The sequence below is a fragment of the Melozone crissalis genome, unplaced genomic scaffold (assembly GCF_028551555.1).
Source record: "Melozone crissalis strain CALT ecotype California unplaced genomic scaffold, PUWL_Pcris_2 ptg000107l_1, whole genome shotgun sequence".
NCBI lineage: Eukaryota > Metazoa > Chordata > Aves > Passeriformes > Passerellidae > Melozone > Melozone crissalis.
Window position 1 is genome coordinate 5,126,277 of NW_026535884.1, and position 15,567 is coordinate 5,141,843.

At 44.4% G+C, this 15,567-nt stretch overlaps 1 protein-coding gene across 4 annotated transcripts in view; it reads left to right on the top strand.

The window, feature by feature from the left end:
- Positions 1 to 486: 486 nt before the first annotated feature.
- The window catches only part of CLSTN1 (calsyntenin 1), a 28,029-nt gene continuing 12,948 nt past the window's right edge, over positions 487 to 15,567 (top strand). For 2 of the 4 annotated variants that reach the window (XM_054292162.1, XM_054292164.1), the window contains exons 1-3: positions 487 to 715; positions 9,453 to 9,575; positions 14,716 to 14,911. In XM_054292162.1, coding sequence (XP_054148137.1) covers positions 649 to 715; positions 9,453 to 9,575; positions 14,716 to 14,911 — 386 coding nt within the window. In that variant the 5' untranslated portion in view covers positions 487 to 648. Of the gene's footprint in view, positions 716 to 9,452; positions 9,576 to 13,327; positions 13,358 to 14,715; positions 14,912 to 15,567 lie in introns of all 4 variants that reach the window. The other 2 variants (XM_054292163.1, XM_054292161.1) reach the window with 2 other exon arrangements.

Below are 15,567 nucleotides of genomic sequence, written 5' to 3' on the forward strand. Positions count from 1 at the left end.
CGTGTGATGCGCCGGGGAGGCCCCTCTGCTCCCCGCCCGCAGCCCGGTTTAGCCCGCGGGAAGAAACAAGCCAAACGCAGCCCAGAGCGCCCGAAGCAGCGGCGGCGCTCCGGGCCCGGCGGGCCGGAGGTGCCCGTGAGGGAGCACCATGGCTGTGCCCGTGAGGGAGCGGCGATGCCCCGAGGGAGGCACCACGGCTGAGCCCGTGAGGGAGCAACCACGGCGATGCCCGTGAGGGAGCAACGATGCCCGTGATGGAGGCATCATGGCTATGCCCCTGAGGGAGCACCATGGCGGCGGTGCCGCAGTGCCCTCAGCGCCGGGGGCGGGGCGCGCCGCAGCCCGCGGGGGTCCGCAATGGGTTCTCCCGGCGCCCCCCGCCCCGCGCCGTTGGTTCGCTCCCTCCCCCGCCTGGTGCCCGGCGCGGGCCCGGCCGCCATTTTAGGAGCCGCCGGCGGGGTGGGCGGGGGAGGGAGGGGAGGGACGGCCAGCGGAGCGGGGCCGCGCAGCGCTTCTCCTCCCTCCTCCTCTTCTTCCTCCTCCTCCTCCGCGGGGCCGAGCCGAGCCCTCCGCCCGCCGCACAGCGGAGCCCGGACCAGCGGGGGCGCCAGCCGGGGCTGCGCGCTGCCGTCCCCGCTCCGCGCTGCCATGCCGGCCCCCGCCGCCCGCCTGCTGCTCGCCGCGCTGCTCTGCGGAGCGGCCGCGGCCGCTCGAGGTAACGCGGCTGGGGCGGGCGGGGGAGGCTGCTCGGCGCCTTGGCGACGGCGAGGGCGACGGTGCGGGTCGCCTGGCGAGCTGCGCCGCGGGCGGGCGAGGGGACGGTGTCCTTGGCGCCCTGCGCAGGGGAGGGAGCGCGGAGGCGGGCGGACATCGGGGGTAGGGGAAGGGGGGAGGATGGAGCTGGGGCCGGGATGACTCCGCCGCGGCCATTGCACCTGCAGAGGGGATGAGGGGATGGCGGCTCGTCCTCCCGGCTCACCTGCGCCCAGCGGCCCCGAGCCCTCCCAACCGCGGAGGGCACAGCCCGGCCCGGCCCGGCGGGGGATGCGCGGCGGCGGCGGCGGCGCTCTCTGTGTCCGCCCGCCGGTTACATAACGGGGCCCGGGGCGGCCGAGGGGCGGCACTTGTTGCCGGGAGGTTCCAGCGGCAGACCCGGCCGGAGCGGGGCCGGGCAGAGCCGGGGCGGCAGCGGGGATAAAACCCCTGGGCAGCCGGGCCTGGCCGGGCTGGCGAGGCAAAGCTCCGTGCGGGATGAGCCGGGGCAGCGCCTGCCTGGGCCGGAGCGGGCGGGCAGGCGATGCGAGCGCGGGCCTGGTGGCTATTGATTGATCCCGAGGAGCAGCAGCATCATACGCATTGCGGGGCTGCTCCCCAGCAGGCTTCAGTGAGAGGCTCGGAGACGCTTCCTCACCTGAAGGTTACTCCTGGCATGGGGAATGCTGCTTCTGCAAGATTCAGCTGATCGCATGATGAGATTTAAGAGCGTTGAATTGCAGCGTACGTTAGAAGTGCGGCTGTAAAATGGCTTATAAATACGTTGAAGGGAAGTTCTTGATCTAAAAACCAGCTCGTTATGGACCCATCTTGATGCAATTTCCCTATGTGGGATGAAGAAGCTGATGCTGTAGTATGTCTAGGAAGTCTTCTGCCAGCTGTTCTGACAGTGGCCATCATTTACCTGTGTAAGATCCCTCAAGTACAATCTGTTCACCAGCGTTCTTGGAATCATTAAATGTAATATTTACACCAGTACACAAGCATAGTGTCTTTGAATTCCATCGTTTGAAATCAGGAATAAGATTAAGATCAAAAAACCAATTTTCAAGAAAGCTGGTTGGAAACAAATGGCAAATTTAGGCAGCATTACCCAGGATAGCGCTGGTAGGCAGATTTTCTGCATCTTGTTGGAGGCAGTACCTGTTTTCAGGCAGACCTACAGAGCTGCTGGACTGCAGGTCCTGATCTGTTTAACTTCATCACACATAACTGAGTTACAGAATGAGGGCTGCTTCGGCTTAGTGTGTGCAGCTGCCTTAGTCCTTGCAGCGTTTTGGCTGCTGTAGGTAGGCCTGTTAATAATATTATGTGGAGATGCACTTAGTGAGAAGTAAGCTCTGGAGGACACCTGGAAAGCTGCAAAGGCTGCTCGTTTTTATTTCCCTGTTGTTAGGAAAGGCATTTGTTCAGAAGCATTTATGGTAAGCTTTCCATTTTGTGCTGTATTGCCAGTTCCTTTTTTTTTTTTCCAAGTACAGTTGAACTTGCCAGTTCTGCCATTCCTGTTGTTGGAACAGGGGAGTGAAAAGTGGTTTCTCTTTTGATGTTGGAAAGAAAGGGAAATAGCGTTTGGGGGATGTGATCTTGCCCAAAAGGCAGGTGTGAGCTAGCTGACCTACCATCTTCCCTGTAGTTATTTTAAGGGACGCAGAGAGTGATTTTGGGTTCTAAGGAGGCATTTTCCTGTCCAGCTGATGCAAAACTCTTAAATCTAATCGAATTTGTTTTGTAATTGATCAAGTTGACCCAAATATTTCCAGGCTTGTTGCAGTGGAAGAGCAGTACCTAGCAGTGCATTCTGGCTGTGTTTGTGGCTAAAGCAGTTGGGTGTCTCTGACCAGAGCAGGATGGGGAGTGGAGCAGTTCCCAGCTGCTGCTTCCATGGGCCTGACCAGGCTGAGTGGTAGACCTCTGTCATCTTGGGGCCCTTCCAACTCACTGTCATTTAGAAAGGGTACTGATGGAAGTAATACTATCTTGAAGAAACTTTGCTGATCTGTGATTATTTCAGGAAGTTCTGTGGTGCTGTGGATGTCTTAAATCCAGACCACAAACCACTTTGTCACTACCACAGTCTTGCTGCAGATGTTTCTTTGACACGGGAACAGCCTTTTAAATACAGGGCTGGAGATTAGGTAGGTTTCTCTCTCCTTTCCAGAGGCAAGGAAATGTAACACTACCCTAAAGCATTATGTAGAGACAATTTGGCTATTTATGTGGCCTGTTCTTTTTTGCTCTTCAAGTATTTATGAAAGTAAGAAACCACTGGGAAGAGAGAGAATTAACCAGTACTAGACCTCTCTACAATGTATGGTGCTTGGGAAGGCATTATATACAGCCATCTGTTCATGTAAACAATTTCAATCTCTTTTTCTGTATGTGTTACTTAAAATAATGCACTGCTGTGGAAACTGAAATGGAGGAGAGATGGTCTGGGCAAGCGTGATGTCCATTGTGTTTGGAATATTCCTGTGCTGGTTGTCTTCTCCCTTGTTACCAGGCTGCAGGTTGTGCTGTCTGTGCTGAGGTAGCTGGAAAATTTGTCAACAGAAACTTCTCTAGACTTAATAAATTTATGTATCTTTGGTTTGAGGTTGTAATGTTTCTGCAGACACAAAATCACCGCTTGCAGACAATTGCAAAGATTTTTCTAAGGAGAAGGGAAGAAGCTGGGCTCATGGGCCTCAGTGTGTCACGGAAGTTAGAAGGGTTGAAGTTAAACCCAGGTCAGGCCACAGCTCTGCATAATGTGAACATCCCACAGTTAGAATTCTGCTATTCTGGGTAAAGCAGTGTTTCCTGCCTGAAGCCCAGGTACGTGGTAGCTGAGTGGCTTGTGCCTCTGAAACTGTTATGCAGAGAGCAAAAAACATCTACAGTCATTAGAGTTTTCTGAAGAAAAGCTCTTCTACCATTTTTCTGAGCCTTATCTGATTCTCTTTAGTTCCATTGGGGGAAGTCTCTCTGAAACGTGGTTTGTGGTGTTAAGGGCCACATATCTTGTAGCATTATCATTGTTGTCAAAGACAGAAATGATACCTCAGCCTGGGAGAGTTCAGTGAGGCGGAAGCCTTGGTCTTAAATAAATCTTGTTTTGCACTCTAATTTATTTGTTTTGTACTGATTGACTCGCATTGGCTTCTGCAGGGACTAAACCTCCTTAGGAGTCTTTAGAAGGGATTATTGGAAACCTCAGTGCCTTTGAAGAAGTGTCTGTCTGTCCTTTGTTTATAGTATTAGGTCTCATCTCACTTGCTTTGTGTCTGATTGAAAACAAGTTGCAGCTACTGCTCCCAGTGGGTTTCCCTGGTTTTAAATGGAGTCAACAAGTAGAGCCAGAAGTGCCAGCTATACTGGGGTGATGTTTGCTGTATTTCTAAATACTGCTTCCTTTCAAGGAGCAAAGTTTATATATATGACAGCAGTTAAAAGGAAAGGGGTTTCCAGTCTTGCACTATAATTAGCAACATTTAAGATAACATTTATTAAATTAGTGTTTGTAGTTAAAAGCTTATGTTTTCTAGTTCAGTCTTCTGTTTAGTGTAAAACATTTAAAATTTCACTTGAAATTAAGGCTTTGTTGTCTTAATCCTATTTAAACTGTTTTGTGGTGGAATCTTTGTTTTCTCTGACAGGCTTTTATCCAAATTCAAATTTGGTCAGTATATTGTCTATCTGAGATCTTTGGTGCTCTGAATGTTTCTTCTGTTGCAGTTGTGGATAGTAAAAATTGCAAATAGTTTCTAATCAGTCATTTGCATGTCTCTTAGTTTCATCAGGCTTATAGCAAAACTTCCATGTACCTTTGTACAAATAAAATCAGATAGAGTTGACTGGTTCAGTGGAGAACAGGAAACTTTCTGTAAGTGGTGATAAACAAGTGATTTTTCTCTAGGCAAAATCCAATGTAATAAAACCCTGTTGAATCCCTACAGCTATTGGTTTGAATGTGGTGTTTGAAGAGATAGTGTTAATTGTACAGGCTGATAGTGTGGGCAACTGATAGATTATAATTTATCTTGTGCTCCAGTGTATGGCTGGTGAGCTTCCAGAGCAGGAGTTAGAAGTGCTCCTTGACTGTGGCAGAGTCCAAGACAGAGATCTGAAAGTGTGGGATGAATTTCCGCCAGGACCACAGAGGGCAGTGGTGGATATCCATGCCCTCACTCAATCCATGTCCTGGCTGTTCCAGGTGAGTCTCCTGGCTTCACTCCTCATGCTTTGCTGCTGCCTCCAGTTCCCAGCAGTGGGAATGGTGCTTTGTCTTGGAGCCTCGTACTGTGGGTGAGTTCCGCACTATCAGGGAAGTCAGGATTCGAGCAGAACTTGTGTTCAGTTTTACCCCATTGTTTGGACCTGGCTGTAGGACAATGACTCGTGATAAAATTGCAGGTTTGAGAAGACCCGGTTAAATAAACAAACACAATACATCTTTTCATTACCACTGGTTTATTTCAAGTTCTTATACCCAAAGTTAATCCTGGGTCTTTTCTCTTGGAGACTGGGGGCAGGAGCTGTGAGTGGCAGGCTGGGCAGGACAGAACACACATTGTAATCAGGCCAGGCTACGCCTTCTCTTATTCAGCTTTGCTTTCAGGGTGGAGAAGGCATATTTTATTGTGTAGCTCTTCACTCCTTGGCTGGACTGTATTTTCTGTGGATAGGTACTACACAGATTTGTTCTTTTAATGATACAGCTTCAAATTTCATCAGAACAGTACTAAATTACAGTTGTTCAAGGTAAGACATGTTGGAGTTTTTATTGTCTCACTGAAAGGCTTCCTTGTGATCTCTTGCATCCAGAGCAAGACAATAAAGAAAAGATACACAGTAATCAGTTTTTGTCAGACCTTCAGGACAAGTAAAGGACTCTTTACTGGTTCATCTGTATTAACAGAGACTATAGTTCTCTTTTTGTGATTTTTTCTATGCATTTTTCATGAGGTCTCAAAGGTACATTTTCAGAATGAGGATTTTGTTATTTCTGTCACTAGATTGAACAAAATAGCTTTCAAACTTTGGTACTTGTTACTGAGTTTAGTATGTTTAACCAGTTAATTCTTAAGAATTTTTTTGACATGAATCATCTTGGTTCAGTTCTAACAATATGCAACATGGCTATACAGCACTGTATATTAGAAGTAGTTATCTAGAAAAAGGGTTCCAGCTGCAGTCCTTTCTGGGTGAGGTGTGTTTAAATCTTTGGTCGTGTAGGTGCCAGATCCCATTTGAGTCAAATAAACTTCCGACCACTTGTAAGAAGAAAACAAAAGTCCTCAGAAAGGACTTTGATAAGTACATTTAATTTTAGTATTTGCTTTAAAATTACAGGGCTGAATTAATCTGATTGTCTTAATAGCTTGTGATTAAAGTTTCCATACTAGCCCTAAACCCAGCTGCCCTGCCTACCTGTTCGTTTACATTCATTAATTCTTTTAGGCAGCAGGAAAAGGTTGCTGCTGGTTATCTGCTGGATTGTGTTCTGCAGCATGAGCCATCCATCCTTGCTTCGAGGAGCGTTCCCCTTGCTGTGGCACGGTCAGAATGGTCTGTTCTCCTCCAGGAGACAATGAGCAGATGGTATTTTCAAAGCTGGGCTTGGAGGCACACGTGCAGTGCCTCCCCTGCAGCAGCAGCAGCAATTACCTGCGGGGAGCAGGGCTGGGAGGTGGCTGTGCTCTGTCAGGCTGGGCAGCAGGGAGGGCTGGCAGGAGCGTCCCTCTTCAGGGTGACACCCGGGAAACGGGGAGATGTCTCTGCTGAGCTGGCCTTGGCATTCCTGTGCCCAAAGTCTGCCAGTCTGTGCCAGCACGGCTCCCCCCGCCTGACTAGATTAATGCTCGTTGGGATTTACAGCAGATTCCAGCTGAGGCACTTACAAATAGTGTGAATATTGTATTTCAAGGAAACTGGTGTAGTTTATCCCAGTTAAATGGCAAGAGATTAACAGCTCAGGGCCCTTGGTTAGTGTCTAGCTTGGGATAGGCTGCTGTTCTGGTTTGAAATTACCAGTCTGTCTTTGAACAGCCTCTGTAGCTTGCAGGAGTTCCGTGACAATTAAACCACCCCTTCACAGTCCAGCATTTAATGCTATTTAAGCAGCTGAGATCAGGATAATACTTGGTTCAGTTTGATTGAAGGGAAGCAGTGATGTAAGTTGTACTTCATATTTCAAATGCTAGCTTGAGAATTCCTTCCAGTGTGTGGTTATGCTGAAGTCAGTAGATCACAAATATGGATAACAGGCCTTTCCTCGGTATTCAGCAGTAAGTTTGTGTTTTAAAATCCAGTGATGTTTAGCCTTCATACACACAAAGGGATTTAAGCTTTATGTTTAAAAATCTGGTGATGCTTTAGCCTTCCAAAACACAAAGGGGTTTAAGCTTTATGATTTTATTGTCTGCAGCACAATAAAAAGACATGACTTTGCTTTCAACTGGGCCTGTTGTTTGAAGGTTCACTAGACTCTGCAGATGCTCAGCATACTCAAAATTGTGTTCATATGTGCTTACAGTACTTCAAGGTTTTATAGAACTCCCTACCCAGCAGTAGTGGGATTTAGGAGGTTGCTAAATTAGGAGAAGATTTCTCAGAACATTAAAAAAAACCTAAGTATTTTTGTAATCCACATTCAGAAGCATTAGAATGGAGATGGAGGTTTTTTCTGGCAGAGATCTGTTTTGGTATTTTATACCATATCCTTGCAAGAATGAAGATGAACAGATGAAAGGACTCAGATTTTCAATTGGGGTCTAACAGTCCTGGATGAACCAACATAAAAATACACAATTGTTTCCTCCTTGTGCTCCTGAAGCCACAGCTGTGCTGGTGAGATGGTTTTCTTGAGACCAGGTTTGAGCTGTGGGTGTGTTGCACAGGAGCCTCAGAGCTGGCAGGTGCTGGCACCTCCCCTGGCAGGGAGGAGTGTGTGTTGTGCCCCTGAGAGGAGCAGGTTTGTTCTGAAACGCCGTGTTCTGGGAGCTGCTCTGGGGAAATGGAGCAGTGTGCTTGGCATTTGCTGCCTCTGTGCTGTGCTGCATGCTGGAAGTGTGCCTGTGTGAGCCTGCTGAGGCAGTAAAGAGAGTGTTGCCATATTAAGTAAAACCACATGGAGTAATTAAACAGGGTTTGCATTAAAGCAGTTCCTTGTGAGATCTTTCTTGCTGCATTGTTACGGGTGAAGATGATATATCCTGTCTGCTGTTGCTACTAACTAGTAAAAGATTGCAGATGGAAGCCTATTGGGAGTATTATGGTTTCCTGTATTCTCTAGGTTTCTGGGAGTATTATGGTTTCCTGTATGAGTTCTCTAGGTTTAATCATTTATTGAAGTGTCCTTTTATCACTGTTTTTAATTCCCCTAGGTAAGCATATGGCACAAGACATGAATCCATTTTGGTTGGTTGAAGAGACAGGATTCAAGAGTCTGGGTTAGCCTTCCATCTCTGCCTGCCTTATGACAATCTGCTTATATAATTCTTGAGAGGTGAAATAGCAGGACTCAGCTGTGTGCTAGTGTTCAAGCTGTAGTGTATATTTTACTTATATTTCATAAGTTTTAAGTTCTTGATCCTCCTGCAGACCTGAACCTGGGTGATGTTGCCAATGGAATGCTCTTTGGTGGGTTTATTGTAACCTCTAGCAAAGCATTTCTTATATGCATCATTTGCTGAAGATTACTTGGTTTTGTCTGGTAAGGAGCAGCTTTCAGGCCCTTTAGGATGTTTTTCAGTAGGCTCTAAGCAGCTGTATACATGAAATTTTCCAGAATTGCATGTGGGAAAATTGTGCTACTAAGGAAACGTAACCATCCAGGAGCAACTCAGGCAGTCACACTCCAGCACCTGAGCTGGGGATCATAAAATAAAGCTAAATGTTTAATAATTAAGGGACTCTCCTGCTGGATTGTCACGCCGTAGATGACAGCCTAGTAGATAACATGATTTGATCTTGCATCTTTAGTGATGTAGTAGAAAAAACTCTTTTTGAGGCTGACAGGGAAAGAGACTGCGTTTCTTTGCAGCAGAGGCAGACCAGTCATCCTGAGACAGGCTCAGGGGATCAGTCTGAGGCTCTTGTGTGCAGAGGTGAAGGATTCTCTCGTGTGAGATTTCCTAGTGGTTTCCCAGTATCTTGAAACAACCACTAAAGAAATGAAGCTTGTTCTCTTTTCCACCTGTTTTCTTAATGATAGTGAGACCCCCTGTGCAGGACAAAAAGCTGACCTGAGAACAAATCTTCATGTTCTGAAGAATATTGCAGCAGCTGTATCCCAGGTTTTGCATGGTGGGGGGAAGCACGGTGTAAACAAACCCTGGTGTTTTGTGTTCTCTGGTTCGTTTCTGACTGAGATTTTGCTGGTGTCACACTTGGCACTGATGGCAGCAGCTCCCCATCACTGTTAGCAGGTTTTTGAACTGCACTTCAGGGGCATCTTAAATCCCAGCATAGTTAGAAACTAATTTAAATTCTCTGAGTTACTTTTGGAAAGCCTACAGGGACACTCAAATTTTCTGAACATACTTAGCCAGGATTTTGTCTCGAATTTTTTAGTTTATTGAAACCTTGATTCAGAATTGCAAAAGAGGAAAATACAGAAATTAGTATTATAAAACATTTTTAAAAGATATTGTCAGTTCCAAATGTTTTGACTTTGTACTTTGTTTCCCCTTCAGTGAACAAGCATAAGCCATGGATTGAAACAACCTATCATGGCATAGTTACAGAAAATGATAACACGGTGCTCCTGGACCCCCCTCTAATAGCCCTGGACAAAGATGCACCTCTGCGATTTGCAGGTAAGGAATTCATCTGCATTTCTGTTTGAAGATGTGCAAATGCTTTCCTGGGGGCAAATGCTCTGTGTTAGTGTGTTTTCCCTAACAGTAGCATAACATTTCAAAGCTTTTAGATCCTAGGAAATGTGTGTACATGGACCAGTGTTTTATTTCAGGTTTGCAGCTGTATCCAAGTATCCAAACCAGAAGGTACCTTGCTTCTTTCAATTTCATGTGTACATGGTAATTTTTCTGGTGGTTTATTTTTGTTTTCATAGTGTCTATCCTGTTCCTCAATCCTCCAGATTCCACATTTCACAGCATTCAGCGTGGGAGTTCTGAAACAAAGATTTGCTTACCATTCTGAAGAGTGTTTTGGTTTTTGGTTTCCTTAGCGATTTTTATTTGTGTCTTAATAAAGTGAAAATACTAATTAGTAGAATTAGGATTGCATGTCTGTGATAAGTTTGAAATTTTGAAAACTGAACAACTTCCTCTGGCTGAAGAAAAGGCTTTTTCTCCTCCAGTAAAGAATATAGAGAATGATACACAAGATATTTGCCAAGTGTGGGTTGATTCTTCTCTTTGAACATAGGACTGACAATTTTCTTATAAACTTCTGCAGTAGATTTTTTTCTGAAAACTTTTGTTTAGGCATACTATATTCATGAATTGGATGCAGTATTAAGGAAAGTCCTTTTTTGAATTTGACAGTGTTAGAAAGATGTGTTTGAAAAATACCATTGGGCATCTGTAGGCATTTAAATTACTTGTAGTGGATAACACAAGCTTAAATTGGATATTTGGAGAAGCTTATTTGGTTAAGCAAAATTTGAGAGTTATGAATCCCAGTGAAGTACCTAAAAGATGTGACATGAGCCATTTTTGGGAGCATTGCTTAGCCTGACTTCATGGAGGAAGAGATAGGAGAGTGATTAAATTAAATTAAGAGCCATTTGAAAGGTTCAGCAGCTGACTGCATTGAATGCTGCAGTTTTATGGCAGTTTGGTCACAATTTTCTTGAGGTACTGCTTAAAGTAACAGTTTTGTTCATTATCATAAGGCTGTGATTATCTCCAATGAAGTTGAAGATAATGGTAAATTTGCTATTCAGAAGTTGAGAGATAATGCTAAACCTCTGAAATCCAAACTTCTTCATGCATTGGGTACATATGGCAGAGAGTCTTCTACTATCTTAACTGGAAATAAAACTGCTGTCTGTGGACAAAACTTTCATTGCCAAAGGAAGAACATTGTGTTGGGATACACAAAATCTGTTAATTAAGAAGAGGAATGGGAAGCCTGACTTGTGTTCTCAGGGATGAGGAGAACAGGAATCACCTCTTGCAGTTCTTAAATGCTTTAAATGTAGGTGCTGGTAGTTCAGCAGCATTGAACAGATTCTGAAAATGGCAGTTTTATACCTCTTGGATAGGAATGTTTTCAAGAAAGTACTGTCAGAGTATCTTCAAATATTTTGTTGTGTTTGCAGAGGAAAATCCAGTGTCAGAGCATTTCTTAAATGAGACTTTTCCCATTGGGTTGATCTAAATTGTATAAACCCGCTTTCATTAAATGAACATTTCTGTCAACGGGAAATCATATAAACAGAATATATTTATATAAACAATATATTTTGGCTTTCAGAAATGGACATTTCTTAAACAGCAGGAGCAGAGCAATGGATTTGAAGAAATTAAGTTTAGAGTATGGCACATGAACATTGTAAAGAAATTCTTGGTTACGAGAACGTTGGGTTTGAATTGTACAAATGTTGAAGGGCTCTGTGGAAGTGTTTGTGGGCCATGAAATGGAGCAGTCCTGCAGCCTGGGTGGGTGAGTGCTGCCTGTCCCAGCTGTGCTCACAGCTGTCCTGCACACACCCTGCTGGTGCCCAGCTCTGGGGCTTCAGTGGGAGCAGCCCACGGGCCTGATGTGCTTTCACAGCAAACAAAGCACTGCTCAGGATTAACTGCCTGCTTCAGCCCTTGCTGCTGTGCTCCTGCTTAGAAATCAAATTTATTCATGCTTCAAAAGGCTGGATATTTTAATTAATTGTGCCCTCTAGCTGAGCTGTGAAACTTCTGAACTGTCTGCAGATTTAAAACACTTTAAGTAGAGCTTTTTGCTTTATTTCAATTTCGAGCGTGTCGAAACATCTCGAAACGAGTTCATTTAGATGCTTTGTAGTACATGAACTGTGGGGCAAGCAAAAGTAACATTTATTGCTGTGCTCACTCTGTGCTCTGGGTAGGACCCTAAAATTCAGGTGTGCAAAAATAAGTGGGATTATGTAGATTTTTATTTCTCAGGTTAATTGTATGGTTTTAAATGTGAAATTATACACTTTTGGAAACAGGGTGAATATAGTCATGCTAGCTTGCCTTGTCAAGCTGCCTGGCACATAGGGACAGGAAGGAATCAGTCTTCTGCACCATCACTGTTACAGATCTGCTTGAGAAGACAGTGACCATTCTTGTTCCTCAGTGACTCTTTTCTACGTTACAAATTGAATCATGTTGGAATTTGATCCTAAGTGGTTTTGCTGAAAAAAAATAAAATAAAAATAAAATAAAGGACGGTTACATTTTTTTATTATATGTTTATTGTTTGTGCCTAAAACCAATCTGATGGCTGAAGCTGTCAAGCAGGGATTTCCCCTTTACTGTGCATAAAGGAACTGAATTTCTGTTACATTTGAAACAGCACTACTGTATCTGGATGCCTTCACACAGCTGAATGTGCAGCGCAGGGTCTCGGAGCCAGATGTTTGAAGTGTTTCCCTTGGCTTTTTGATGTGCCTGTACCAGGGCTTCAGCCCCTCTTTCCCCACCCCTGGGGAAAACCACTTCCCAGCCACAGTCCTTTGTTTCCCCCTTGCTATTCTGGGATGCAAGCAGCATTTTGTGGGGGTTAGGAATTTTTAATTTAAAGCATGACTCTGTGGAGAGCTTTGAAAAGGATCTTGCAGAATCTCTATAGATTCTTTAAAAAAAAACCCCAAAATCCATCAAGGCCTTGGGGTCCCTCTCCCTGGAGGCACTTCCCATGCTGGGGTGGGACAGTGCTGATGCCACCAGCCCCAGTTTGCTTGGGAAGGGAGCTCTGCTGCCGTGGGCAAGGCTGGGAGGGGGATTTTTAGGAAAGAAATGTCCTGTAGAGGAGATGGCACTGTAAGCAAACAGATTTTGCTCTTGTCCCATCCGTGGCTCACTTGCATAACCGGTAGCAAACCTAAGAGGAAATTTTGTTGCAATAGTGTTTCATCCATTTTTGTGTCAGATTTGATGCTATGCTGCTAGGAAAACGTATAGCTCCCTCTCCACATTCCTTAAATTAAAACTTGTGTTCATCAGGATTACATTTTAATGTGTCTATTTTTAGTCACTAATTATGGCAATACTTTATACAGAATAATGTAAATAAATTCAGATGAATTCTACTTTGTGGACAGTTATTCATCAACATGCAGTTTTGAAAATATCTCATTTAGCAGTTGGTATTATTAAAATAAGAAAAGGAGAAAACAAAGCCTTGATCATATGAAATGTTGCAAAATTCTCCAAATGAAAACCTGGAGTTAAAAGATTAAATCATATTTACCATAACTAAAACTCTAAAATTGTAACAGTTACAGCAAATCACTGCTGGAATTTTAAAATACAGTTTTTCCAAAGCTTTTCTGTGTAATGTGTGCATCTTTGCCTTTTCCTTATTTGCTCCCATTCAACCTTTCCTGTTACTGACATGGGTTTGTCTTTTTTCCCTTTAGAGAGTTTTGAGGTGACAGTCACCAAAGAAGGTGATAAAGGGTTCTTTCTATCCCTTTTATAAATATTAACCTACTAACTTTGGTTATGAAATGGGGAATCAGCACTGAAACAGAAGATCCTGTCATGCTCTTTTGTCCCATTTATTCTCCCAGTTTTTTTCTATTTTAAAATATATTGATAAAAAGTGTTATGTAACCAAACCCTTGGTTAGAAATATCTGTAAATCAGACATCCATTTGAACCATTTGGGGTTATTCTACGTTGTGGGGACATTGAAGAAGTTGTTTGGGGAAAATCGGCATTTTCTGGTATTTTCCCTTGTAGATCGCTTCTTTGGGACAGCCAAAGTTCCACATGCTTTGTGAAGTGCTGAAGCATTGCAGCACCTTCCTGCAGTACACACCCTTCAGGACTGACTTCAGTGGTTTAAAATATGAATCACCCCCATTTTTTGAATACCTCTAGACATGTTTTCATCAGGAGTGTGTTGTTGGTACTAAGAAACCACTGCAACTATAACAGCAAAACAGTGGGGTTTGTTGGTGTAAGAAAATTCCCAGCAAAATACAACAAGTTGCAGAGGTAAAAACACAGTGTAGGTGGTCAAAGAGTTTGAGTGGCTTTTGTTGTGTGCTGGGCTCACCCAGCTGTGCCAGACAGAGCTGTGGTGTGTTTAAAAATGATGTGCTGGGGACTTCTCTTCCAAGTTTGTAGGGTGAAGAGTTTGACCAGAAGGAAAGCCTTCTAAAACATTTGCTGAGAGCTTCCTTGACTAACATTTGGCCTGTGTTAGTAGATAGCTGTTGAAATGGATGCCTGAGAAGTTGGTATTTCTACCTTTCTCATTCAGTAGTTTATTTTGATTCCCTGATTTTAGCCAGGTACATTGCACAGGAAGACTTTGTCCTTTGATCTGTTGACAGAATTTCTGTAATTATGGTGCTGAATCTGTACTTGAAGCCTTTTCATCCCTTGACTTGTAACTGTGCATTTTAACCTCTTGCTCTGGTCAAAGTAAACCAGCTGCCCAGCTATTGCCAGTAGCTTGGCATAGAAGGTATTACCAGTGGCCTTGGCTGTATGCTCACATAAGATCTACTCTTGCCCTAGAGCTGTCTCAAGTACTCCTGTGAAATGCCTGTCTACATTTCTCTTTTTCTCTTTTGTACTCCTGCATGAATGGATGCAAAGTAAACAAGTTGCTTGGAAGGCAGACGTTTGCTTCTTTTTACTAAAGTTCCCAGAATTCACCCATTTTAAAGCACAGTGCTCTTGCTTTGTCCACAGACCCTCACAAACCCCTGGCTGCAAAATATTTGGTCATTTATTTTAAAAAATGCATCATCATGTTGACCAGTTCTAACCTATCTTTACTTTAACTCTGTAGGTGAGATTTGTGGATTTAAAATCCACGGGCAGAATGTTCCCTTTGAAGCAGTGGTGGTGGATAAATCCACTGGTGAGGGAATCATACGCTCTAAGGAGAAGCTGGACTGTGAGCTGCAGAAGGACTACACCTTCACCATCCAGGCCTACGACTGTGGGAAGGGACCAGATGGAGCAAATGCCAAAAAATCCCACAAGTAAGTCAGCCTGGGGTGGGCTGAGGGGGAGTTTGGCTCCAAGGGGTCTCCTGTTGTGGTGATTTATGGTCTGTGTATTGAGAGTAAATGTGAACCAAGTGTTCATCCTGGAAGGCTTCTCATGGAACCACAGACAGGGCCAGCTTGGAAGGGAGCACACTGGCTCATCTGGTCCAAGCTCCCTGCTCAAGCAGGGCAATAATAGTGATAAAAAGAGCAGCAGAATGGACATGTACTGCTTGGACATCCCTTCTTTTGTATCTTAGGTGATACTGCTTTATCCCTTGATGTCTCTGGGTTTACATTAGAGAACCAGGTGGGGATAGAAGCAGGGAAACTGCCGATACACTTAAAATCTGTCTTGAGTTGATAGAGTTTGCAATGGGGTAACAGGCCTTGACATTATTTTGGAATTCAGTTTCTAAATCCAAAAAACTGGTTCAAGAAGTCAGTCTGTTAAGCTTAACAAGAAGCCAAAGCATTCATGTTTCTATCATTTCCAGACAGCCCCACCAGAGAACCCAAGATCAATAGCATGGGGCTCATCTCTGCCTGCATTAAAGGATGGGAACAAAGCAGTCTTTAGCTTATCTTTATCTAAGGAAAAACCACAATATAAAATAGTCCCTAGAAAACCCACTTGAGAATAACTGTTT